At 54.2% G+C, this 26678-nt stretch overlaps 1 protein-coding gene across 1 annotated transcript in view; it reads left to right on the plus strand.

Moving 5' to 3' along the window:
- Positions 1-993: 993 nt before the first annotated feature.
- Positions 994-26678, plus strand: part of Efcab2 (EF-hand calcium binding domain 2) — a 40973-nt gene continuing 15288 nt past the window's right edge. Inside the window, exons 1-3 of the mRNA XM_048357125.1 lie at positions 994-1022; positions 15989-16073; positions 25838-25910. Of these exons, the coding sequence (XP_048213082.1) occupies positions 998-1022; positions 15989-16073; positions 25838-25910 (183 nt within the window). The 5' untranslated portion in view covers positions 994-997. The remainder of the gene's footprint in view (positions 1023-15988; positions 16074-25837; positions 25911-26678) is intronic.

Below are 26678 nucleotides of genomic sequence, written 5' to 3' on the forward strand. Positions count from 1 at the left end.
CCTGAGCACACAGCGGGCCTGAGCACACGGGGGCCTGAGCACACAGAGGGCCTGAGCACACGGGGGCCTGAGCACACAGAGGGCCTGAGCACACGGGGGCCTGAGCACACAGAGGGCCTGAGCACATGGGGGGGGGCCTGAGCACACGGGGGGCCGGGCACACGGGGGGCCTGGCACACGGGGGACCTGAGCACACAGAGGGCCTGAGCACACGGGGGGCCTGAGCACACAGAGGGCCTGAGCACACGGGGGGCCTGAGCACACGGGGGGGGGGGGCCTGAGCACACAGAGGGCCTGAGCACACAGAGGGACTGAGCACACGGGGGGGGGGGCCTGAGCACACAGAGGGCCTGAGCACACGGGGGCCTGAGCACACAGAGGGCCTGAGCACTCGGGGGGCTTGAGCACACGGGGGGCCTGAGTACACGGGGGGCCTGAGCACACGGGGGGCCTCCTGAGCACACAGAGGGCCTGAGCACACGGGGGGCTTGAGCACACGGGGGGCCTGAGCACACGGGGGGCTTGAGCACACAGAGGGCCTGAGCACACGGGGGCCTGAGCACACAGAGGGACTGAGCACACGGGGGACTTGAGCACACAGAGGGCCTGAGCACACGGGGGCCTGAGCACACAGAGGGACTGAGCACACGGGGGGGGGGGGCCTGAGCACACAGAGGGCCTGAGCACACGGGGGCCTGAGCACACAGAGGGCCTGAGCACTCGGGGGGCCTGAGCACACGGGGGGCCTGAGCACACGGGGGCCTGAGCACACCGGGACCTGAGCACACGGCGGCCTGGCGGGGCGGCACCCCGGCCCGGGCCGCGGCCTCCGAGTCCCGGCCTGGGGCGAAGGCGGCCGGTGTCCCCGGGAGGCCAGGCTGGCGAAGGCCGGGCCCCGCGCTCGTCCCCGCGCTCGCCCCCCCCGCGCCGTCGCACCGGCCGTTAGGGGTCAGGCCGCGCGGGACGACGGCGTTGCCCGGACGACGGCCGCGCCAAGATGGCGGAGGATAAAGACCGAGAAGGTACGGGAGGGCGCCGGGGCCGCCGCCGCCCGCCCAGCGCCCCGGGCCCGGGCCGGCGTCTCCGCGCCCGCGTCCGCCGGCCCCGCCTCCCCCTCCCGCCCCGCCCTCGCCGGCCGCCGGGCTCCGCGTCCCGGCCCCGCCCGCGGCCTCCATCTTGCGCCCGGAGGCTTAAAAAACGGGGGTGGGGGAGGGAAGCCATTTTAGCGAGGGCGGCGGGCGCGGGGCGGGGACGCGGGGCGGGGCCCCGGGGCGCCTCCAAAGGCCTCTCTCCCAGTCGGAGGCTTCAGACGGCCCGGCCTCCGTCACCGCCCCGCGGAGCCCCGGGCTGCCAAGGTGACCCGGCCGGCGGCGAGGGGCCCGGACCGCGCCTTTGGGCCTGGCCGGCCCCGCCCCCGCCCCGCCCGGCCCCGCCCGGCCCCGCCCCCGCCCCGCCAGGCCCCGCCCCCGCCCGGCCCCGCCCCCGCCCCGCCAGGCCCCGCTCCCGCCCCGCCAGGCCCCGCCCCCGCCCCGCCCGGCCCCGCCCCGCCCGGCAGGTGGGTCGCCGGCCCCCGGTAGAGCTGGTTTGTTGACTCCGGGGCCTCCCCGTGTCAGGGGTCCAGGGCTCCGCTTTTCCCCTGGAAGGAGGCGCGTGGTAACCAGAGTGGCCGCATCGTCCTCCATTCATTAAAATCCTCCCCCGTGAAGCCGGACGACTTACTCACTGTTTATTTGCAAAAAGAACCCAGGAAGGCCTCCAACTTGGACTGGGTCGCCGTGAGAAATGCAAACTCCGAACTGTGTTACAATTCTCTTTGCCAGTCCCGGGCTTGAACCCCGGGCCTGGGCGCTGCCCCGGAGCTGCTCGAGGCTCGCCCTCCCTGGAGCCACAGCTCCACTTCCCGCCTTTTCTGTGTGTGCGGTGCTGGGGAATCGAACCCAGAGCTTCATGCATGCGAGGCCAGCGCTCTACCGCGGAGCCTCATTCCCAGCCCCTGTGTTGTAATTCTTTTTTTTTTTTTTGGTATGGGGAATCGAACCTAGGACACTGCGCTGGCTAGGCAAGTGTTTTGCCACTGAGCTACGCCCCAGCCCTTTTTGTAGTTTTTATCCCCAGTTAAAAAGTAGATTGAGAACTTCTCTGATTTCATTTTTCCCGTCTTCAGCTTTATTTATTTTTTTCTGTTGACAACATGCACGGAGGCTTTGGACAAAGCCAGGCACTGGTGGCTCACGCCTGTAACCCTAGCTACTCAAGAGGCTGAGATGTGAGTGTAAGAGCCACCCCCCTCCCCCCCTCCCTGCAGATGCCCCCCACCTGTTTAAGTCTGCACCCAGTACCTGTGTTACCTAGGTAACGGGCTCACCTGGAGGCGGTTACCTCCCCCTCCTCTGAGGTCACATCCAATCCACCGGCCATGCCTCCCACCTTCCCTACTTAACCCAGCGCAGCAAGAGTCCCTGCTCCCTTTCCTTTCCTCTGACATTTTTTTTTTCTTTTCTTCCTTCTCCTTGGCCTCTCCAGGCCTCCATCTTGTGCGGGCTGGCAGTTTGCTTTCCCCGCCCAATAAACTCCTTTCTGCCTGAACCATGTGGGGGGGGGGGGGTTCCTTTCCCAGGTACCTTACAGTGAGGATAGTGGTTCAAAGCCCATGGCATTTTTAAATCTCTAACCGCCCCCAAAAAGCCGGAAGTAGAACTGTGGTTGGAGTGCTAGCCTCAGAGCAAAAGAAGCTCCGGGACTGCGCCCAGGCCCTGAGCTCAAGCCCAGATCCTGCACATACACGAAATGAAAACATAGGCAAGTAGGTAGGTGCACATCTAGAATCGCCTTCCCTTTGGCTCTGTGTGTCTCAAATCCTGTCGGTGCTGCGGCCAGCGGTGGTTATTGCTCCCATCGGTAGCTGCTGTAGTATTAAAATGTATTTGAAATTGAGTACTATAACACAGATTAAGTATTCCAAATAGGACCCCACATAACAAACCTGAGATATGGTAGTACATTGGGGAGATGAGAATTGAGACTTTCTCAAGGTAGTCCTCAGTAATGAAAATATAAAATGCAGACTTCCTCAGTTCTTGACAAACATGTTCTCTGAGCCAGATGACTGCAAAAGTCTCTAAAGTGGTTTGCTTATTTTCATTTATCATGCTGAACATTGCTCATCTGTATCGGAATTCTCTACCAAGAATATACCCTGCGCTCTCCGCAAGGCAGCTGAGTGGTCTTTTCCCTTGTTGTTGTTTGGTAGCACCCTTCAGGAAGCCGATACTTCATCATAGTGCCTGGTCCTGTGCCGCTTTCTCACCCTGCCTTTAAATAAGGTTTCTTGGTGTTAAGAATGCGGAGCCTGTAGTGGGTTCTGCGAGCTGGGAGCCCTAGGCTAGGCAATAACCGCCTGACCTTCTGCTCTGGGCGGTGAGGAGCAGAGCGGAGCCGCCTCGCTCCCGCTGACACCTGTGACTTCCAGGAATAGATGGCCACCAAAGAATCACACAAGTACTCGGTTAGTTGGGGAGTCGTTTTTTAAAAAGTCGGGGGCGTAGAGTGTGCACGTGACGCAGACAGATGCGCCTGGTGTTTGCTGTGGTTTCGCTGGCGGTGGCCACGTTATGGCGCTGACCTAGGTGCGTAGGTCACGGGGTGGAGCAGCGAGCGAGTGGACAGGCACTTTCCTAGCAAATGCCGAGGCCCTGAGCTCAGCCCTCAGCACCACGGGGAAGGAAGGGGCCTGAAGAAAGGATGTAGATATGCGTATAAAAATGTCAGAAGTTCAGAGTTCTAGAAGGATACCAGATTTAATTGATTGGCATTGAGAAACCTGATACAACCCCCCCCCCCAACAACATAACTCACAAAAGCCTAAATCAAGAAAGAGTGGCTTACTAGAGGAACCAAGCGGGCTCTCTGTGGCTGGAAGAGAGGCTTGTAAGGAGATAGAGGCTAGGCCTCCGAAAAACCAGTCCCTAGGCCCTGCTTTCTACCATCAAAAGGAAACGGGGAGCCCATACAATCCAGCTTCTGTTGGTTTACGTATCCATTTATGTTAATCAGTCCTGGGGTTTGAACTCAGGGTCTCATGCCTGCCACGTAGGCAGACACTGTCTCTGAGCTACACCTGCAGCTCAGCCTCTGGGTTTACGAGGTCACTGAAGTCTATCTCTTCAAATGTGTCCTTCCTTCCTCCTCCCTCCTTCCCTCCCCCCTCCCCCCTTTCTTTCTTTTTTCCTTCTTTCTTTCTCTCTCCTTCCTTCCCCCTCTCTCTTTCTTCTTTTTCTTCCCCTTCCTCTTCTCCTTCCTCTCCTTCCTCTTTCCTCCCTCTTCTTCCTATTCCTACTTCCATCTTTCTTCTTCCTCCTCCTTTTTTGCTGGTAATGAGGCTTGAACTCGGGCCTTTGTGCCTTCCACTTGGCTCTGCTCACGGTTGGCACTCTACCACTTGGGCCATCCCTCCTCCTCCAGGTAGACGTTTCCTGGGTTTGCCTGCCTTGGATGGCCTTGACCTCTCGTAAGCTAGAGTGGCTTGTTTTCCTTTTCCATTAGAGTGCTCCCGTATAAAGAGGCGGTCAATTAGTGTTTGGCAGATGGAAGCAGAAATTATAAAATTAGACTATGATTGAGCATAATATTGATATTTAGTGGGGGAAATAGGAATTCATAAAGAACTACCGCTTCCCTCCATCAAAGACAGGCATGTGTCTCTGGGCTGTTATTATTTAAAGCACTTTACATGTGAGTTGGGTGTTGGAGCTACTGAGTCTTGCTGGACAATAATATTATTTATTTCTAGCTCCAGTTAATTAACCTTGAGGGCCTTTCTCCGCCTTCTCTGTAGTATACTTTAAACAGCTCCCCTGGCAAGCATTTCTCTTGGGGCCTTATTATTTTATCTCGGTTTCTCTAGGTGAGCTATGAGCACCTTGTTAAATGTTTGTTTAAAAACTTGTATTTCTTTTGGTTATGGGCACTCTGTCTATGTAAGCTATCATTAATTTCTTTTGAAATTAAGCCTAATAGTTTTTTGGTTTTACCTTGTTTTGATTTTAACTTACCTAGATTTAATTGTCTTAGTATTTCTATTGCCCAAAATCAAGGACAACATGGACTTTTTGGCAATGGTAGTATATAGTCTGGAATTAAGCTGTATAATGATATAACTCGCCTCTAACTGGGTTTTTATCAATTAAAAAAGCATTTTTACTACTTTGACATATTAATTTAGTTATATTTATGTTACAATAAATAAGTTTGGCCAGGCATTGATAGCTCACACTTATAATCCTAGCTACTCAGGAGGCTGAGATCTGAGGATCACAGTTCAAAGTGAGCTGGGCAGGAAAGGCCATGAGGCTCATCTCCAACTCCCCACCAGAAAACTGCAAGTGGCACTGTGGCTCAGGGGGTAGAGCTCAAGCTGAAGAGCTCAGGGACATTGTGCAGGCTGAGTTCAAATCCATGAGCGACAAAACACACACACACACACACACACACACACACACACACACAAAACCAGAAAACAAGTTTGCTGTATTTTGTGGCCTAGTTTTAAAAAAAATTAAGCATAAGGTAGACACTGTGTGTGTGTGTGTGTGTGTGTGTGTGTGTGTGTGTGTATTTATTTATTTTTGCCAGTCTTGGGGCTTGAACTCAGGGCCTTGGTGCTCTCCCTGAGTTATTTCCCTCAAGGCTAGTTCTCCACCACTTTGAGCCACAGCGCCACTTCCAGTTTTTTGGTGGTTAATTGGAGAGAAGAGTCTCATAGACTTTATTTCCTGGGGGGTTTCTGGCTTTGAAACACAATCCTCAGATCTCAGCCTCCTGAGTAGCTAGGATCACAGGTGTGAGCCACCACGGTTTGGTTTGGTATTCTTTCTGATTATTAATCTGGTTATATTTATTTACTATGAATTACCTTATGCTAATCCATTTATGTTCATCATTTCATCTCTTCATAACTCAACGAGATATTGTGACTATTATTTTTATTTTAGAGACGAAGGAATATGCTAGTTGGCAGGTAGGGCCTGAGTGACTAAATACATAGTTTGCGACAGGAGGGCTTGTTCAATCACCGCTTTACAGTTTGTTACCTGACATTTTGAACTTTGATGTTAATGCTCAGTATTTGTAGAAAAGCGTTTAAGATCTTGATATTTGTGAAACCAATAAATAAATATTGATGAGGAGACCTTTTTTTTGACATTTAGTACTTTTCAAGTTATTTTCATATACTCTGAGCCTTTTTCCTTCCCTTTTTTTTTTTTTTGCCAAAGTCTCACTATCTAGCTAGTGTGGCCTTTGGGTTCTGTAGCCCAGTCAAGCCTTGAATGCGTGATCCTCCTGCCTGTTTCTCAGAATCTTGGAATTTGGGTATGTGCCACAAAACTTGGCTAGTTTGAACCATTTAAAAATGTAAAAGGTGGGGCTGGGGATATGGCCTAGTGGCAAGAGTGCCTGCCTCATATACATGAGGCCCTGTGTTCAATTCCCCAGCACCACATATATAGAAAACGGCCAGAAGTGGCGCTGTGGCTCAAGTGGCAGAGTGCTAGGCTTGAGCAAAAAGAAGCCAGGGACAGTGCTCAGGCCCTGAGTCCAAGCCCCAGGACTGGCCAAAAAAAAAAAAAAAAAATGTAAAAGGTGGGGCTGGGAATGTGGCCTAGTGGTAAGGTGCTTGCCTCCTGTACATGAAGCCCTGGGTTCCATTCCTCAGCACCACATATGTAGAAAAAGCTGGAAGTGGCGCTGTGGCTCAAGTGGCAGAGTGCTAGCCTTGAGCAAAGAGAAGCCAGGGACAGAGCCCAGGCCCTGAGTTCAAGCCCCAGGACTGACAAAAAAACCAAAACCAAACAAGTAAGTGTGATGGCTCACACTTAGACTCCTTATAAACTCAGGAGGCTGAGATCTGAGGATCACGATTGGAAGCCAGCCCAGGCAGGAAAGTCTGTGAGACTCTTTGTCTCAAATTAAGCATCACAGAAGCTGGAAGAGGATCTGTGGCTCCAGTGGTGGATACCAGCCTGGAGCACAAAGCTTGGGTTACAGTGGCCAGGCCCTGAGTTCAAGCCCCGGGACCAGCAGACACACACAAGAAAAGACTTGTTTGTTTTTCATAGTATAGCTTGTAAAGAAGACGATTAAAATTGACTTTCTGCTATGTTGAAAATGAACTGTACAACTTGTGGATAGGGATGGAAGGGGAAAACTGGAAATGTACTCTTGCTCAGCACTGGTGTCTAATGCCTATAATTCTAGCTATTCAGGAGGCTGAGATCTGAGGATCACAGTTCAAAGCCAGACTGGGCAGGAAAGTCTGTGAGACTCTTATCTCTCAATTAGCCACCAGAAAACCAGAAGTAGAACCGTGTCTCAAAGTGGTAGAGTGAAAAAGCTCCGGACAGCACCGAGGCTTGAGTTCAAGCTCCACAACTGACCCTCCACCCCCAAAAAAGAGAAATATACTCCTTACCTGACTTATGTAACTGTAACCCCCACTGTACATCACAATAAAATATAAAATAATAACTTTTTGGACCGATTAAGAAGTTGAGGGCTGGGGATATGGCCTAGTGGTAGAGTGCTTGCCTCCTATACATGAAGCCCCGGGTTCGATTCCCCAGCACCACATAATATATAGAAAAAAGCCGGAAGTGGCACTATGGCTCAAGTGGTAGAGTGCTAGCCTTGAGCAAAAACGAGCCAGGGACAGTGCTCAGGCCCTGAGTCCAAGGCCCAGGACTGGCAAAAAAAAAAAAAAAAAGAGTCTCACGGGGACTTTTCTGCCTGGGCTGGCTTTGAACTGTAATCCTCTGATGATCTCAGCTTCCTAAATTGCTGGGATTACAGGCATGAGCCACCAGCGCCTGGCTCAAGCCTCAAATTCTTTATAAAATTGAAAGGGAAAAACCCAGGTGAGGGAGGGAAGGAAAGGAGAACGATCCGCCCGCACTCGGAATCTAGCTGCTTACGGCCAGCGTCACTCAGGCTCTCCAGACAGGGCTTACTGCGCACGCCGGAACTCTCACCTCACGTACGTGCGGTTAGCAGGAACGCTTGGTTTTTACTTTTGTGTGGGTTCTGTTCCTGGGGCTTGGACTCAGGGCCTGGGCACTGTCCCTGGCTTCTTCTTGCTCAAGGCTAGCACTCTGCCACTTGAGCCACAGCACCACTTCTGGCTTTTTAGTTAATTAGAATAAGGATCTCATGGAAGCTAGAAGTCTCATGGGCTTTCTCTCTGGACTAGCTTCGAACTGAGATCCTCAGAGCTCAGCTTCTTGAGTAACTAGGATTACAGGTGAGCCACCGGGGCCTGATTTGATGATGATGATGGTGATGATTATTGGTGGTCATCTGGCTTGAACTCTGGGCCTGCAAGCTGTCCCTGAGCTGCTTAGCTCAAGGCTAGCGCTCTACCACTTGAGCCACAGAGCCACTTCTGGTTTTCTGGTGATTAATTGGAGATAAGCGCCTCATGGCCTTTCCTGCCTAGACTAGCTTTGAACCGTGATCCTCAGATCTCAGCCTCCTGAGTTGCTAGGATTACAGGCGTGAGCCACCAGCACCTGGCTGATATATTTATTTATTTATTTTTTGCCAGTCCTGGGGCTTGGACTCAGGGCCTGAGCACTGTCCCTGGCTTCTTTTTGCTCAAGGCTAGCACTCTGCCACCTGAGCCACAGCGCCACTTCTGCCCTTTTCTCTAGATGTGGTGCTGGGGAGTCAAACCCAGGGCTTCATGTATACGAGGCAAGCTCTCTTGCCACTAGGCCATACTCCCAGCCCTCTGGCTGATTTTTTTTTTTCTTGACAGTACTGGGGTTTGAGTTCAGGGCCTTGTGCTTATTAGACAGGCACTGTGTCGATTCAGCTATCCCTTCTTTTTGCCGCTCTTCTTCTTCTTCCTCTTTCTCTTCCTCTCGTATTGCTCTTTCCTTCATATAAAAATTCTTCCTCTTACATTTGTGCCACTTATCACGCTCTCTTCTTTGACACTCATTTTTTTGTCTTCCTCCTGCTTGCTGCTGGATGAGCCGACTTTGGCATGGCTTTTCCAGTTTTCTGTTCACTTCAGTTCCAGGGTCAGTAGTTGTTGCCCACCGCCCAATACTCCGGCTTTGGAGCCCTTTTCAGCTCAGTGACCTTCACTTGGCTCCTTCCAGGGCGGCTCTCATGCTTAATTAAGCTCTGGGCGACACTTGGAGATCTCTGCTGCCTCCTCTGTGGATGGTGCTGATCTCCATGCCCAGGGCTGCTGTACCCCTTACATATTAAGTGCTTCGCGTTGTTTCCACCTGACAGCCAAACAAAAGATTCTCGCTAGTGTAGGAGAAAAAGGGATCCATTAAAGGACTGTAGGGAACTCACAAAACCAAGAGGAAGCCGCGGAGACGGCGTGGACGGGAGGAAGAGGTGGCCTGGCGGTGCGTGTCACCACGAGCGGCCTGTGGTCACGATGCACTTCCTAGTGTGTTCCTGCTGGGCCCCGCCACGAAATTCCTGCAGCGCTTGCTTCTACAGTCCCCGTAACTGGCTTATACACTGTGTGTGTGTGTGTGTGTGTGTGTGTGTGTGTGAAGGAAGGAAGACTGGACAACGTCTAGTCTTACCCCGTGTTGGTTGGGAAATGGGGGAAAGCCCACTTTTAAGCCTCTTGATCCCACTTTAACCTCCCAATTCTCAGTAAGTGATACTTTACTTCATGGTTTAAAAAAATAAAAAGGAAACACTTAGGCCTGATTTCCTTACCTTGTTGCCTCACCTTTAGACATAGCTTCTACCAGTGTTCTTTCCTACTTTCTCTCAAATGGGCTGCTCTTTTACTACTATAATTATTTGTGGAGCTGAGGATTAAACTCAGGACCTTACGCGTGCTAGGCAAGAGCTTCACCACTCAGCGGTACCTCCAGCCCTTATCTTTCTTTAGTTATCTGAGCGGAAGAATTGTTTCTTTTGTTGTTCAAAGCTAATTTTCTTATTTGTGTTTAAAGACTTCATTAATTCTTCAGGATCTTCTTTCATGAATCAAGCCTTCCTTGGCTTTAGTAAGATCTATCTGTCTGTCTATCTATCTATCTATCTATCTATCTATCTATCTATCTATCTTGCCAGTCCTGGGCCTTGGACTCAGGGCCTGAGCACTGTCCCTGGCTTCTTTTTGCTCAAGGCTAGCACTCTACCACGTGAGCCACAGCGCCACTTCTGGCCTTTTCTGTATATGTGGTGCTGGGGAATCGAACCCAGGACTTCATGTATGCGAGGCAAGCACTCTTGCCACTAGGCCACATTCCCAGCCCCTAAGATTTATTTATTAATACTCTTTTAATGTCAGACACTACCAAACACAGGAGATAAAGTGAACTTGGGACTGGAGGTGGAGCTCAAGTACTAGAGTGCCAGCCTAGCAAGCCTAAGGCCCGAGTTCAAACCCAGCACCAAAGAAGGGACAAACAAAGGGAACGATGAACTCCATGCAGTTCTGAAGGACCTAGTATTTATTGGAGGAAGGATACAAATGCTCATTGTAGGACAGTGAGTGACCCAACCACACAGTTTATTTGTCTAATTTACCGTTCAGGTCGGATTCCTTACTGGAATGCCAGCAGGTGTGTTTCGCTCTCTACTGTGTGTTCAGGGTTTGGTACCTAATAGGTGCTCAGTCAATGTCAGTGCACTGGGACTCACAGAGAACAGGTTCCTAGCATGGCCTAGAGAAAGGGAAGGAAGATGGGGTGGGTGGGGTGGGTAGGGAGAGCCTTGGTGGGAAAGAAAAAGATGGCAGGAATAGAGGCTGGTTTAGGAGTCGGTGCGGAGGGAGGGGAAGGAGGGGGAATACTGGGCTGAGAGCTGGCGAAAATGAAGGCCCGGGGAGTGGGGTGGAGTGGACATGAGGAGTTTATATCTGGTAAAGGTTTACACGCATAGTCGGCAGTATTGCATACATAAACGTGTCTCCGTCTTCCCATCCAACACAATTCTCTTTGAGAGAGCCATCATTTCCATGCTAGAAGAGAAGGCGCGGGCTGGGACTAGAGCCCAGCGGCAGAGCCCGCGCTTAGCGCTCAGGGTTCGTGCTGGGTTCGTTTCTCAGCACTGTTCCTGTTGGGGTTGCTTCTGTGCTTCCGGGCTTTTCTCGTACCAGTACCACGGTGGTTTGATTACTGTAAGTTACTCGTAAGTTTTGAATCAGAAAATGTTAATCCTTTAGCTGTATTCTTATTTTTCTAACTTGTCTTGGCTATTTGGGTCCTTTGAGATTTCATATGTATTTTCTCTACTTGTGAAAAAAAAAATACATTAGTGTTTGTTTCAAAAGACCCAGAGAACGGACAGAGGTGGCTCAACAGGAGCGGTTTTATTGGGGAGGTGGGGGTAGAACCCCCGCGGTGAGAGCTGCTCTCTTGCTCACAGTGTGGAGTATTCATTCAAGTGGGGAATGCTAGCATGTTCTGGCGGGGGGTGGGGAGGCTGGCAAGGGGAGCTGGTGGGGAGACTTCCACAGTTGGGAAGGGAAAGGCCAGAGAGGGGTGGGGCCTTAGAGACGCAAACCCTTTACTGGGGTTTGTAAATCAAAGCACTGGTCCGTAGCCTCAAGATAAACACAATTTAGTAAAAGTTAAATCGATTCTGTAGAACTCTTCTGACTGTATGCTAGCTGACTAGGATTGCGGTAACAACGTGGTACGAACTGGGTGGCTTAACCACTAAACACTGTTGTCTTGTGGTTCTGGAGGCCAGAAGCTTGACACCTAGGAAATCCGTTCCATGTTTCTGTCCTGGCTTGTAGGGTTTGTCTCTTTCTTCTTCATTAAATGTATTTCTGTTTTATGCTTTGCTCCTTTTGTAAGTGGAATTCCTCGTTAGATATGGTGCCACAGAACTGTATTTAATCATAGCACTTGGGGAGCTAAAGAAGGCTCGTTTGCACTATATAGCAAGACCCAGCCTCACAAACAACAAAACAAAAGGAATTGTTTTCTTAATTCCTTGCAGATCATTTTTTTTCCTTATGTCTAGCAGTGCAGCTGAGTTTTGTATTGATTTTGTGTTTTGCTACCTTGCTGAACTTTTAATTCTAGTAGTATTGTTGTGGAATCTCTAGGGTTTTCTATATTTTAATATAAAGATCGTGTGTTGGGGCTGGGGCACAGCCCAGAGGTAGAGAGCTTGACTAGTATTTGCAAGGTCCTGGGTTCCATCCCCAGCGATCACGCACGCGCGCACACACACACACACACACACACACACACACACACACACACACTCTTTAGTAGGGCTTAGGATGCTGCACTGCACACTGAGTGGTAGGTGGCCCTGAGGACAGCCGGGGACTTGGGTTTCTACTCCACCCGCCCTCCCCTCCTCTTTTCACCCTGGAGTCCGGACACCCGAAGCGGCAGCACCTCTGAGCTCCAGCTGAGGCCCGATGGCTGCCAGAGTGGTCAGCCCGGCCCTCGCGTCACCATAACCTCATCTACATGCCGAATGAACCACTTCCCGCATCAAGGGAGGTGAGGCAAAACACGGAAGCTGGAGCGGCAAAGTCGCGCAGCCCGGTGGGGTCCCCCGGGGGCCTCATTGCCCACACGGGCCACCCCGTTTTCCATGCACTTCATTCCGATGGACCATCAGGTAAACGCACAAAGATGAACTTCCACAAGTAGGGTGTTGGTTAAACAGAGTTTGATAGAGCTCTATAATTGAATACTAAGCCATCAGAAAGAAAGATTGTGTAATTTTTTTTTGAGAATGTAGTGTGCTCCCAGTTTACTTTCGAGTGAAATACTAGATTCTAGGACAGTGTTGAGTCATTGACTCTGGGTGGTCGGAGGTGGAGCTTTTTCTGTAAATTTTTTTCATGTCCTTCATATCCTTCCCCTCTCCCTAGGAATGTGTGATTCTGGTGACAGGAAAAGAAATGGAGCTGTTTTCACCTTAGTAAAACAAATACAACTGACCTTGAAAATGGCTTGCAGTGATTTTGATATTGAGTTTAACACGTTTTTCATAGAGCTCATAGGATTCCCCCCCCCCCCCCCCCCCCGGTTCTGGGGCTTGAACTTGGGGCCTGGGCGCTGTCCCTGAGCTGCTTTTGCTCCAGGCTAGCACTCTACCACTTGAGCCACAGCGCCACCTCCAGCTTCTCCTGTTTATATTGTGCGGAGGAATTGAACCCAAGGCTTCATGCACGCCAGGCAAACACTCAGTCCCACCGAGCCGCATTCCCAGCCCCTCACAGAAAATTTTTAAGCAAAAAGGAAAAAAAAGAAGATCTGAGTTGGGACTGCGTGGGGAGCAGGAGCGGATGCGGGGTTTTGTGGGTGTGCCCAGCACCTGGGAGGGGCGTGCGCCCACCCTGGCCCTTTGATGTTCCCTCACCGCAAAACCGGGACAAGCAGGCGCATCAGCAGTTTTCCACACCCACCTGTAATCAAAGCCATGCAAATGTAAAGACTGAAGGAACGTTCTTTCGTTGTTGTTGTTTATAAAACCAGCCAATTTTCACTCCATGTGATTCATAAAGAAACTTTATATCAGTAAGCTGTGGTGCACTGCTGCGGCACTGTTAAAAATGGAGAGTCACAACCTGAAGCATAGAGCACTCACGTGAAGGGAGGCAGGCCAGCGCTTTCCTCTCCTCACAGCCGGTGGCCGGGGGGTCGGGGAGGAGGGAGATTGGGGTTCCACCAGCGCCGCCACTCGGCCACTGTGGCCTTGGCAAGCCGTGCAGCCTCGGGTTCTTTCTTCCCAAGACTGAGACGCTGTACTTGGCAGTGCCACAGGGCACTGGCACAGGGCCTGGCCTGCGGAGCGGACTCAGTGACGGGCTCCTGCGTGAACCAATGCTAACTACCAAGTGCTATAAAGAAGAGGGTGTGTACGAAGAAAGAGGGAAAGGAAGCACAGCAAGATGGTGTTAGGTCAGAATAAAGAATGTGAGTCATTCAACATTTTCTCCTCCTTCGCTTCTACCGTAACCTCTTCCTTTCCTTTTTTCTTCTTCTTTTTTTTTTTTTTTGGCCAGTCCTGGGCCTTGGACTCAGGGCCTGAGCACTGTCCCTGGCTTCTTTTTGCTCAAGGCTAGCACTCTGCCACTTGAGTCACAGCGCCACTTCTGGCCATTTTCTGTATATGTGGTGCTGGGGAGTCGAACCCAGGGCCTCATGTATATGAGGCAGGCACTCTTGCCACTAGGCCATATCCCCAGCCCCTTTTTTTCTTTTTTTAAAAAAAAAATTTTTAAATTGCCAGTCCTGGGGCTTGAACTCAGGGCCTGAGCACTGTCCCTGGCTTCTTTGTGCTCAAGGCTAGCACTCTGCCACTTGAGCCACAGCGCCACTTCTCTGGCTTTTCTGTGTATGTGGTGCTGAGGAATCGAACCCAGGGCTTCATGCATGCTAGGCAAGCGCTCCACTGCTAGGCCACCTTCCCAGCCCCCCTTTCCTTTTGTTTTGTTTTCTTCTTTTCTGTGCCAGTACTGGGGTTTGAACTCAGGACCTTGTATCCTTGCTCTCATGGCTTGGGCCAGGCCTCCAGTTCTGACTTTTATTGCTGTTTAATTGGAGATAAGAGTCGTGAGGTTTTATCTGCCCAGGCTGGCTTTGAACTACCATCTTCTGATCTCAGCCTCCTGAGTAGCTAGGACTATGAGCCAGCAGTGTCTGCCCCCTCCCCGCTTTTCAAATCTCTTTTTTTTTTCTTGTCACACTTTAGGTTAAAGGGAAATAAACAGAAGGTAGGAGATTCATTTCTTATTTGGTGATATATTTGCAATTCAAACAATTGCACTCATATTTTGATCCCTTTCTCTTCCTTTCCGGCTGTCCTGTTATACTGGTTTAGTACATTTTGAAAACCGGTTACACTTATCCCCTTACTCAGCTGACCACTGGAGTTAGCCCTGGCCCCTTTCTTTCCACACCCAGCATCGGTGTTGATGGTGGCTTTGTCCTTCAGCATCGTGCGGAGCCTGGGCCTCCTCTCCACGCGCGCTGCTGCTCTGCTTCTCTGACCGGTGCTGCGGGCCGCAGCCCCCTGCCTGGTCCCGGTGCACTTTGCGGAGGGAGCAGAGGCAGATCGGACTCCATTTAGAGCAAAAGTCCACGTCTCAGAGGCAGCCGTGGGCTCTTGTAGGATCCGCCCCCGTCTTCAACCTCGCACCTTTCTGATCGTTCCTACAGTCCTGGGCGTTCTGCTCTCTGCCTCAAATCCTCGTGGAGGTTCACCAGGCTGGCTCTTCCCTTGCCACCAGGGACCTTCCCAGCCTCACCCGCCCAGCCCTCCGACGTTCCTTCCCCGCTTTGTTAGTTTATTTACTTATAGCACCCTTTGACTTACTGTCTGTCAGCAACTATGTACCCACGCCCCTCTTCCCCAAGAAAAGCAGTGCCGCGAGGCGGGGATTTCTCCTTCGCGTTCCTGGCTGGAACCTCATCAGCGGGCGTGGTAGAATCCATAGTTAGCACTCAGGAAACACCGTTGGACGCAGCACCGTTTCCTGTGGGCGAGCCTGGGCCCCGCACGGCGTGGGAGCTTCGCGAGGAAGCATCGTAGCTTGGTGTCATGCCCCTCACCCCCTCCAGGCTTCCTGGGGGGGGGGGTAGAAGGAGGCCAGGGGGCAGGGCACCCCGCGGAGGAGCAGGCCTCTGTTTACTCTGCTCCAAGCTGCTGGGGATGGACGGCGGGCGGGCGAGCGCATCCGATGGTGGGCACCCGTCGTCAGACGCTCTGATGACGAGTTTAAGATGCAAGTGACATGCCCAGTGCCACCTAGAGATGGGGATCCACCCCCCCCCACCCCCCCACCTCCCGCCGGCCCTTGCGGGTCTGAAGCAGGAGGATCTTGAACTTGAGGCCAGCTGGTTCTGCATACCAACATCCTACCTCAGAAGCAACCATGCACACAAAACCCCCACGGATTTTAGGCTGGTTATTGAGGGCTTTGTTTTGAATATTTAACTAAAAGCAATTGTCTTTACTTTGTCTTTTGCAGAGATAATTGTAGCAGAATTTCACAAAAAAATCAAAGAGGCATTTGAAGTGTTTGACCATGAGTTGAATAACACGGTGGATGTGAGGTTTGGAAATTTTTTTTTTGTTACTGTCATAATTCTAAATTACTGATGCAATTTACAGGTAGGAGAAGAATCTTTGTTACATGTGCTCTAGAAAGGCCTTTGCTAATGACTGTTTTGGATATATTTTGTTTCTTCTTTTTTTTTTTTGTCACTCATTGGGCTTGAACTCTGGACTTGGGTGCTATCCCTTCTTATTCTGCATAGTCTGGTGGATAGAACATATTCTTATTGCTTATTCCAGTCTATAGAATATAAACTCACTGAGTAAGTTGAACTCCCCTATAGTTTTAGTACTCATAGTTGGGACTCAGACAACATTTGTCCAGTTAATGAGTAGAATTTGCTTTTAAAGACACATAGATTTTGTTCTCAAGCCATCATGAACAGGCTAATACAAAGAAAGTAATAAGGCTTACAGAATGGTGCTATAGCAAAAAGAACTGAAACAGTCATAAAACACAGAAACATGAACATAGGTAGAAGGATGACAATCCAGAGGATCGTCCAGAGGGACAGCCAGAGAGACAGCCAGAGAGACAGCCAGAGAGACAACCAGAGAGACAGCCAGGAGACAACCAGAGACAGCCAGGGAGACAACCAGAGAGACAGCCAGAGAGACAACCAGAGAGACAGCCAGGAGACAACCAGAGAGACAACCAGAGACACAGCTAGAGACACAGCCAGAGAGACAACCAGAGAGACAGCCAGAGAGACAGCCAGGAGACAACCAGAGAGACAGCCAGAGAGACAACCAGAGAGACAGCCAGGAGACAACCAGAGAGACAGCCAGAGAGACAACCAGAGAGACAGCCAGAGAGACAACCAGAGGGACAACCAGAGAGACAGCCAGAGAGACAGCCAGGAGACAACCAGAGAGACAACCAGAGGGACAGCCAAGGAGACAACCAGAGAGACAGCCAGGAGACAACCAGAGAGACAGCCAGGAGACAACCAGAGACAGCCAGAGAGACAACCAGAGAGATAGCCAGGAGACAACCAGAGAGACAACCAGAGAGACAGCCAGGAGACAACCAGAGAGACAGCCAGAGAGACAACCAGAGAGACAACCAGAGAGACAGCCAGAGAGACAACCAGAGGGACAGCCAGAGAGACAGCCAGAGAGACAGCCAGGAGACAACCAGAGAGACAACCAGAGGGACAGCCAAGGAGACAACCAGAGAGACAGCCAGAGAGACAACCAGAGAGACAGCCAGGAGACAACCAGAGACAGCCAGAGAGACAACCAGAGAGACAGCCAGAGAGACAACCAGAGAGACAGCCAGGAGACAACCAGAGAGACAACCAGAGACACAGCTAGAGACACAGCCAGAGAGACAACCAGAGAGACAGCCAGAGAGACAGCCAGGAGACAACCAGAGAGACAGCCAGAGAGACAACCAGAGAGACAGCCAGGAGACAACCAGAGAGACAGCCAGAGAGACAACCAGAGAGACAGCCAGAGAGACAACCAGAGGGACAGCCAGAGAGACAGCCAGGAGACAACCAGAGAGACAACCAGAGGGACAGCCAAGGAGACAACCAGAGAGACAGCCAGGAGACAACCAGAGAGACAGCCAGAGAGACAGCCAGAGAGACAACCAGAGAGACAACCACAGAGACAGCCAGGAGACAACCAGAGGGACAGCCAGAGAGACAGCCAGAGAGACAACCAGAGAGACAACCAGAGAGACAGCCAGAGAGACAACCAGAGAGACAGCCAGGAGACAACCAGAGAGACAGCCAGAGAGACAGCCAGAGAGACAACCAGAGAGACAGCCAGAGAGACAGCCAGAGAGACAACCACAGAGACAGCCAGGAGACAACCAGAGGGACAGCCAGAGAGACAGCCAGAGAGACAACCAGAGAGACAACCAGAGAGACAGCCAGAGAGACAACCAGAGAGACAGCCAGAGAGACAGCCAGGAGACAGCCAGAGAGACAGCCAGAGAGACAACCAGAGAGACAACCAGAGAGACAGCCAGAGAGACAGCCAGAGGGACAACCAGAGAGACAGCCAGAGAGACAGCCAGAGAGACAACCAGAGAGACAGCCAGGAGACAACCAGAAAGATGACAAACAGAGGGACAGTCAGAAGACCAGGAAGAAGGACAACAGCAGAGGGACAGCCAGAGCGGTGGCGAGAGGTACAGCAATGTGAGGGGCAGCCAGAAGGACCGCGAGCTGAAGGATGAGAAGCAGCGGGTCGTCCAGATGGACAAGGCCAGGGATGATGAGGGGGACGATGAGGGGCGCCTAGCGGGGCTTGCCATGGGCACGGGCTCCGCACTGCCCGCCTGGCCCCCCGAGGAGATGGAGGGGCTCCCTTATCTCTGCAGCTCGGCGTGGAAAGGCCTGGCTTGGAGGGAGGCTGGAATGGCGGCGGCCAGGTAAGCAGCAGGTGTCTCCCCGTGGTCTAAGCTGTGACATGGTCAGCTTCCCCCAGGCCCAGGCGGGGAGCCCTGGGGGCTGGAGGCCGGCTCGCGGGGTTCCGGGCCCCGCGTGGTGACTGTGAGGAGCTGGTTTCTTTTCTTGTGCCCTGCTCTTTCGTTTCCTCAGGACTGTTAGCGTAAGTCATCTCAGCGTGGTTTTGGGGTCCCTGTGTGTCCCCAGGGCCCTTTCAGGGGACTGAACTCAAAACCATTCTTATTCATAAAGCTTAGACGGCACCAGCTACTCTCGTGTCCATTTTCCCTGAGTGTGTATTAAAGGCCACGTGCCACATGCTATTCCAACAGGTTGAGCGCGCAGCGCCCCCCCCCCCCCCCCCCGCTGCACTTTAAAGGGCTCTGCGGTGTTTGTGTGTCAGAAAGTGTCTTCATAACATTGTTACTGATGTCAACATACAACAGGGTCATCTGTCAGTGTGCTAGGGAATACGTACTTTCAAAACGGAGCGTTGATTTCTGTAGGACGCGCATGGATTCAAATAACTCGCATCAGTGACTAAGCGTGAAGGTGCTGTGAGACAGAAGAGTCTGAGAGCTGCTTCCTCCGGTGGGCGTTGTTAAAGCTCCGAGCAGCGTGAGGATGGAGCAGATGAGTCGGACTTGAAGCTCAGAAGAGCATTAGCTCTTAGCCTTCCTACACTTCGTAGTCCTCAAGTCAAGAGTTGAGCCTCCTCTCCCTCTTGGCGCTGGATAAGCAGTGTTGAAGTGGACAGGACGAAGCCTGTGGGAGCGCTCAGCTCCTTCCATGTGCTCGGGTCATCCCCTGAGCCGAAAGCCTTTCCTTTTCTTTATTAGATGCGGCCAACTCCTTGAAAACCATGGGGCAGGGTTTAAATATCACGAACCAGGGGCATTTTCATTTGCCTCACAGAAAACAGACCCCGACACATTTTCACCTGGACGCATTTTTCTACTCTTAACGTAGAAGTCCATTGACGCACTGAAAGTTAAACTTTTGAATAGGTAGTGTGCGCACGTAGTAGAAAATTCTAACGGGATGAAGCCTATTCCATGATAAGTGAATCTCTTCACCTTTAGTTCCTAGTCATCCATTTCTCCTCTTAAAGGCAAGGCCCGTTACGCGTGTCTCTAATCCTTGTAGAGCTATTTCACGTGCGCACGCGTGAGTGTGATTGCGTGTGTGGGGGAAAACGTACATAACATGAACATGAGCACTCACGCCACGCGAAGTGGCGGGTGGGTGGCGTCTTCACCGCAGCCCCGGTGCTCCCCGAGGCTCCGGCCCCCCCCCCCCCCCCCCCGTCTGCAGAGAAGCCGGCGCTTAGGACCGTCCTTGCGGCCACCCGGCCTCGGGAGCTCCAGGCCCCACCGCAGCGCGCGCCACAGCGTCCTTCTTCCCGGGGCTGGGGAGTTAGGTGCCTAGAAGACGCGCGGTTTCCCCCGCGTCTGCCACTTAGCCCTGGGCTCTTGTCACCCTTTGGCGATTGTGAATGATGCTGCGGTGTGAACACCGGTGTGCAAATCCCTGCTTGGGGTCCAGCTTTTCATTCCTTTGGCCGTGTACGTGGAGACGGAGTAGCAGCTGGCTGACATAGGTGTGGTTCCGCTTTGGCCTTCTGGAGGAATGCCCTGCTGTTTCTACCACGCCATTCCTGCGGCTCTCAGAGCCTGCCCACTCTTCCTTTCTGCCCCTCCCTCCCTCCCTCCCTCCCTCCCTCCCTCCCTCCCTCCCTCCCTTCTTTCCTTCCTTCCTTCCTTCCCTCTTTCCCTCCCTCCTTCCTTTTTCCCTCCCTTTCCCTTCTTTACTCCCTCCCTCCCTCCCTCCCTCCCTCCCTCCCTCCCTCCCTCCCTCCCTTCCTCATTTGTCTCTGTCTCTGCCCCTCTTTCTGCTGCGATGGAGCTTGGCGTCTGACTCTGTCTCCTGTGCACACCAGCACAGCATGCAGCGCCGTGTTGTTCCCGTGGTTGCCAGTGGCGCGTGTGGCGCGTGTGGCGCGTGTGGCGCTGTCTCACGGGAGCCTCCTGGGCGGGGCCTCCGGGCTCTCGGCCCGCCGCGCGCTGAGCTGGACACGGTGGAGCAGAGCTGTCGGGCTGCTCCCTGGAGAACACTCTCGGGGCCTCGTCCCTCACCTGGCGACGCCATGGGCCTTGCTCCCGGGGGCTTGAAGGTAAACTGTGTCCAAGAGAGGCCCTCACGGGGCATTCAGAGAGGGCCGCCGGGGTGAGGGGTCCAAGAAGGGCATCGGTGTTAGGTGAAGACGCCCCTGTAGCCCCCCTCCTCACGTCACAGGTTGTGGGGATCACGTGCATGTGTGGCGGGGGAAGGAAGGGAGATGGTCCTCGAGCCGGGCACCTGCGGCTCACGCCTGCCATCCCTGCGACTCAGGCGGCGGATGTTCGAGGGTCACCTTTCAAAGCCAGCCCAGGGAGGAAAGTTCACGGGACTCTGATCTCCAGTTGACCACCAACACCTGGAAGTGGCGCTGTGGCTCGAGTGGTAGAGCGCCAGCCTTGGGCACCAAGGGCCAACGCCAGTGCCGAGGCCCTGAGTTCAAGCCCCAGGACAAACTACTCCCCGGTTTATGTTGAGAAGGGAGACGGGGAGTGCCGGGAACGACCCCGTCCGCAGCGCGCTGGTGATGTCTGTGGGCCCGAGGGGCGGGGACAGCGCCACGTCGGCTCTGCTCTGCAGGGAGCCCCCGCCTGCTGGGTGCCTGGGACTCGGTGGAGCCCCCGCCTGCTGGGTGCCTGGGACTCGGTGGAGCCCCCGCCTGCTGGGTGCCTGGGACTCGGTGGAGCCCCCGCCTGCTGGGTGCCTGGGACTCGGTGGAGCCCCCGCCTGCTGGGTGCCTGGGACTCGGTGGAGCGGCCCCACGGCAGCCTTCCAGGCACGGCGGGAATGCATCCTCTGGGGCTCCGGGGAACCGGGACACAGCGCAGAGCTGCCCCTGCGTGGGGCAGTAGCGAGGCCGGGCCGCACGCCAGCCTGGGGAAGTCCTGGGCGTTAGCGAGCCTTGGGTTCGGTGAAAGGCCCGGGAGCTCCACCAGCGCCCGACCCCTTCCCTTCCGCTTCCTTCCCATGAAATGAACCAATGAATTCATCACCGCTCGGAATGGCGGGCAGGGCCGCGGGCGCACAGCTGGGCACACAGCTGGGCACTGCGCCCCCCGCCCGGCCGCACCCTTCCGCGCACCGTCGGCGAAGGACCCCGCACGGAGGCGCGCTCTGGGGAAGGAAGAGCAAAGCCGCGCGCATCCTCCTCCATGGCAGCCCGTGCTTCCTGCGGGTCACGCCAGCCCCTGTCGTTCACGGAAGACACGCGGCCACGGTGCCCCGGCACCCCGGCTTTCTCCAAGCACCTAAAACAGCCACGCTGTGAGGGACACACAGCGCGTGGGCTTCCGAGACGCGGCGCTGCCCGGCGGGCCTGAGGGCCACGGCTTCCCACGAGGCGGGGCCCCTGCGGTCCAGGCGGGGCCCCCTGCGGTCCAGGCGGGGCCCCTGCGGTCCAGGCGGGGCCCCTGCGGTCCAGGCAGGGCCCCTGCGGTCCAGGCGGGGCCCCTGCGGTCCAGGCGGGGCCCCTGCGGTCCAGGCGGGGGCACTGCGGTCCAGGCGGGGCCCCTGCGGTCCAGGCGGGGCCCCTGCGGTCCAGGCGGGGCCCCTGCGGTCCAGGCGGGGGCACTGCGGTCCAGGCGGGGCCCCTGCGGTCCAGGCGGGGCCCCTGCGGTCCAGGCGGGGGCCCTGCGGTCCAGGCGGGGCCCCTGCGGTCCAGGCGGGGCCCTGCGGTCCAGGCGGGGCGGGGGGGGGGGGCTAGACTGTGAGACCCCCGCCCGCACAGCAGCAGCAGACCAAACCAAGCCCAGCGCCTCCCTTCCGAGAGCCATTCTGGAACGTCCGGTTGCTGTGAATGCGAGTTACCCACCGGCACCCCCGAACGCCCTCAGCGTCCCCCCCACCAGGCGGTGGAGCCCAGCGTGCGCCCCCCTTCTGGTCCATAGCATTTCCGAGCTGCTGTCACCCGGCGAGCCGCCGAGACACAGTGGCTGCCACGCGGCCCTCGCGCACGGAGCACCGGGAGCCGGCCATCTGTAAATACCACGCCCGTGCTGAGCGCAGAGCAGGTGGCCGGGAGCCGCGGCAGCGCCCGGGGTCGAGACCACGGCGACAGCGGCCTTCCCAGTTAAAGTGTTCCTTGACCGTGGCCACGTGCTGGAGGCGGAAGGAGCCCCGCCCCCCACGCCCGAGGCCCGGGCCCAGCCCTCACACCCCACAACCAGGAGTCAGGGGAGAAGAATCCGGAAGGAGGAGGGCGGAGCTGAGGACGGCGAGCGGGAGCCCGCTGCGGCTGCGCAGGTTGGGAGAGCTAGCACAAAGCCAGGGTGGAGCTGTGGCTCCAGTGCCCGGGCGCCAGCCTTGGCAAAAAGGCTACGCCAGTGTGTGAAGCTCTGAGTTCAAACCTCAGTGCTGGCGCCAAAAAGGGGACATTAAAAAAGAAAAGACGGCTGGGGATACGGCCTAGTGGCAAGAGTGCCTGCCTCGTCTACGTGAGGCCCTGGGTTCGATTCCCCAGCACCACATATACAGAAAACGGCCAGAAGCGGCGCTGTTGGCTCAAGTGGCAGAGTGCTAGCCTTGAGCAAAAAGAAGCCAGGGACAGTGCTCAGGCCCTGAGTTCAAGCCCCAGGACTGGAAACAAAAAAAACAAAAAAAAAAGAAAAGATCTCCACTTGATTGGTAGAACCCTAGAAGTGTTTTGTTTGTTTGTTGTTGTTGTTATTTTTGTGCTAGTCCTGGGGCTTACACGCAGGGCCGGGTGCTGTCCGTGTGTGTGTGTGTGTGTGTGTGTGTGTGTGTGTGTGTGTGTGTGTGTTTCCCTGAGCTTTACTACTTGAGCCACAAATCCACTTCTAGCTTTTTGGCGGTTAATTCTCACAGACTTTCTTTCCGGTCTGGGCTGGCTTCAAAACCAGTCCTAGGATTATAGATTTGAGCCACTGGAGCCTGGCTTGAAAGACCTTTGTGAGGAGGGTAGATCACCCAAATACAGATTTTGCCTGATTTAGCTTGTTACCTTTAATAAATAAAAGATCTGTGAAAAATTCCCTCTTAGGAAGTAAGGGCAGGTCTTAATCTTGTTCTTACCGTATTGTAAGTACACGCCACATAGTTGTGTGCAGTTTTTTGTTTTTTTTTTGCCAGTCCTGGGGCTTGAACTCAGGGCCTGGGCACTGTCCCTGAGCTTCTTTTTGCTCAAGGCTGGCGCTCTACCACTCGAGCCACAGCGCCACTTCCGGCTTGGATCGAACCCCGGGCTTCATGCATGCTAGGCAAGCCCTCTACCATTAAGCCACGTTCCCGGCCCCATGTGTGCAGTATTTGTTAAAAGCAAATCATTTCCAAAGTCTTTGCTGGTAGGAATTGCTTTAAAGGTCCTCCCCCACGCGGCATAGCATCGGCCCCCCACGAGAGGTGGAAAGTTTCGCTTACTCTCTCGTCCCTAGAGTTGCATTAACGTCCTGAATCTGGTCTTCACTTGGGATGCTTTTGACCTTAGACTGCCCTTAAAGCTGAAGACTCCCCGTCTAGCTCGCGGGCACTGGCGCCACCTGGTGTCGGCAGCATGAAACTACGCCCGCTGAGTGCCCGCTGGCCGAGAGCCAAGCTTCAAGGTCAGGCCTACATGGTCCAGCTGCTATTATAAATGATGACACCGCGATCAGAACGCTTACTATGACTCATTGATCGGAAACAATTTCACTCTCATGTTTACTACAAGTGCAAAAGAAAATGCTGTTTTTTTTCTATTTGCTATTATTAAAGAGCGGTACGAAGGGGTCACAATTCCTACGTCAGGTAATGAGTAGGGTGCTTCATGTGTAGGAGGCAAGCACTCTTGCCACTAGGCCATATTCCCAGCCCCCCAAAACAAATTCTTATACTTCATAGATTTTGTATTTAATGGGTACTTATCAACTAAGGTGTTTATGTACTTTGACAAAAAAAAAATGTCTATTATTAAAAATATGAAACAAGCCAGGCCTTGGTGGCTCATGCCTGTAATCCTAGCTACAAAGGAGGCTGAGATTAAGGATCTCAGTTCAAAGCCAACAAGGCGAATAAAGTCTGCGAGACTCTTATCTCCAATTAACCACCAGAAAGCTGGAAGTGGAGCTGTGGCTCAAGTGGTAGAGCACTAGCCCTGAGCAAAAAAGCTCAGGAACAGCACCTAAGCCCGGAGTTCAAGCCCCTGGATTGGCACAAAAACAAACAAACAAACAAATCTATTTCAACTCAAGTAAATTGTAATAGGCACAGAGGTGCTTGCTTTGTAGCAGTATGGAGAGCCTTAGCCTGGCCTGGCCTAAGGTCGAGACATAAACGCTGTATCTCTTTCATGTCGTTCTGTATGAAATGTGAAGTACTTATTTTTTATTAACAATGCAAAAATCCCCAACAGTGCTAAATGCTCAGCTTTCCCTCCTGCTTACGTTGATCTTCTTGCACACCTGAGGTTCCGTAGGGTTGCGGTGTTGCTCGCTGGTGTGTTGCTGTGGCAGTGACTAAGGTGGTGACTTACTGTAGGTGTCCGCGTGGGCAGCCACGCGGCTCTCCTCAGGCTCTCCCCTCGGGAGACGGGGTGATGGCCCGTCCACTGCCCTTTGCAGTCGTGATCTTCGAAGCTCTTGTCATGTAGCCCAGCGCGGTGGCTCACGCCTGTGATCCCAGCTACTCAGCTACGCCCCCTTCTCAGGATGCCTGGGCCACGCTTCCTGGCCGCCCGCCCCCGGGAGCCCTGCCGCTCCCAGGCCGAGCTGTCGGCGGTGGCGGCCAGCGTCCAGCTCATCGCGTGGCCATCTGGGGCTCCCCAGCCCCGCTGGCCCCTTCTGCTCTGCCCGGGGCGTCTTCAGTCCTCCCGTCCCCCTCGCCTTGGGCTCCAGTGAGGCCCCTAAACCTCCTCGCTTTGCTCTCGCATGAGGCGAGGGGCCCGTGGGGGGCCCTGGCTCGCAGTCCTCCGCCTCTCGCCTCTCCGCCGTCTCCACGGTGCTCGTTTGCAGGGAGCCCTGAGCCCGGTGCTCCCTCCACCCGGGGCTCCTCCTTCTGGGGGGCTGCTTTGGCTTGGGCTGGGCAGAGCTTGCATTTGCCAGTCGCTGAAAGCATCGTGTTCGCCTCTCTGGCTCTGCCTTTTCTTCCCCCAGAAAGTGTCCTTGATAATCAGGAAGCCAAATTCACTGAGTTGGTTTACTGTGCTCCCTGTGATATGAAAGACTTTAAACCAATATTTCACTGGATAGTTTACGGAGCAGTCGGCTTTGCGGTTTCCATTCTAAACTGTGGATGACATTTTCCCCCCCCAGAGAGATCGGGACGATTATCAGATCCTTGGGGTGCTGCCCCAGTGAAGGGGAGCTGCAAGACCTCATTGCAGAGGTAGGTGGTGAGTCTCGGCTCAACTTTGTGACTAAGCCCTTACCCGGCACTACAACGCCCGAACCCCAGAGGCAGGCCCAGGGGGACCCCTGAAAGCGCCCCGGGCAGCCTCGGACCCCGGCTCGCAGTGAGGGCGGAGCGACCTTAAAGACATGCCGGTGGACAAGCGGAGCTGAAGCCAGGCTGGGAGGCGCGGGGACCGAGCCAGGGACGTGCGTGCGTGACCACGGGGACGGAGCCAGGGACGTGCGTGCGTGACCATGCGTCACGGGTCGAAGCGGAAAGACCCTACAGACCGTCTGTCCCCGTGGAGAAATACAACTGTCAGAACAGCTCGCAGGCAGGGGTAAAGTAGGATCCGTCTAGAAATTATAAATCGTAATAACGTTCCTATAAAACACGGTGGATTTTGAGATCCCGATGGGCTTTATTGTGGCTTTAGAAATGAGCAAGGCTTCCTCAGAGTGAGCGTTCCAGAAAGGCCGAGGAGGCTGGAAACAAGCCAGGGGCCTGCGGGCCGCGCCCCGGTTATGGCCGACGGGCTCACACCGGCTCGGCGCGGGCCGCGTTTCGGTGGGGATCGAAGCGCCCTGCGCCTGCGCTTCACGCACGCGTGCACACGTGTTTCCATCGTGGCGCGCGTACCCGGGGCCTGGACACGTGTTTCCACCGTGGCGCGTGTACCCGGGGCCTGGACACGTGTTTCCACCGTGGCGCGTGTACCCGGGGCCTGGACACGTGTTTCCATCGTGGCGCGCGTACCCGGGG

Source organism: Perognathus longimembris, chromosome 11, assembly GCF_023159225.1.
Source record: "Perognathus longimembris pacificus isolate PPM17 chromosome 11, ASM2315922v1, whole genome shotgun sequence".
NCBI lineage: Eukaryota > Metazoa > Chordata > Mammalia > Rodentia > Heteromyidae > Perognathus > Perognathus longimembris.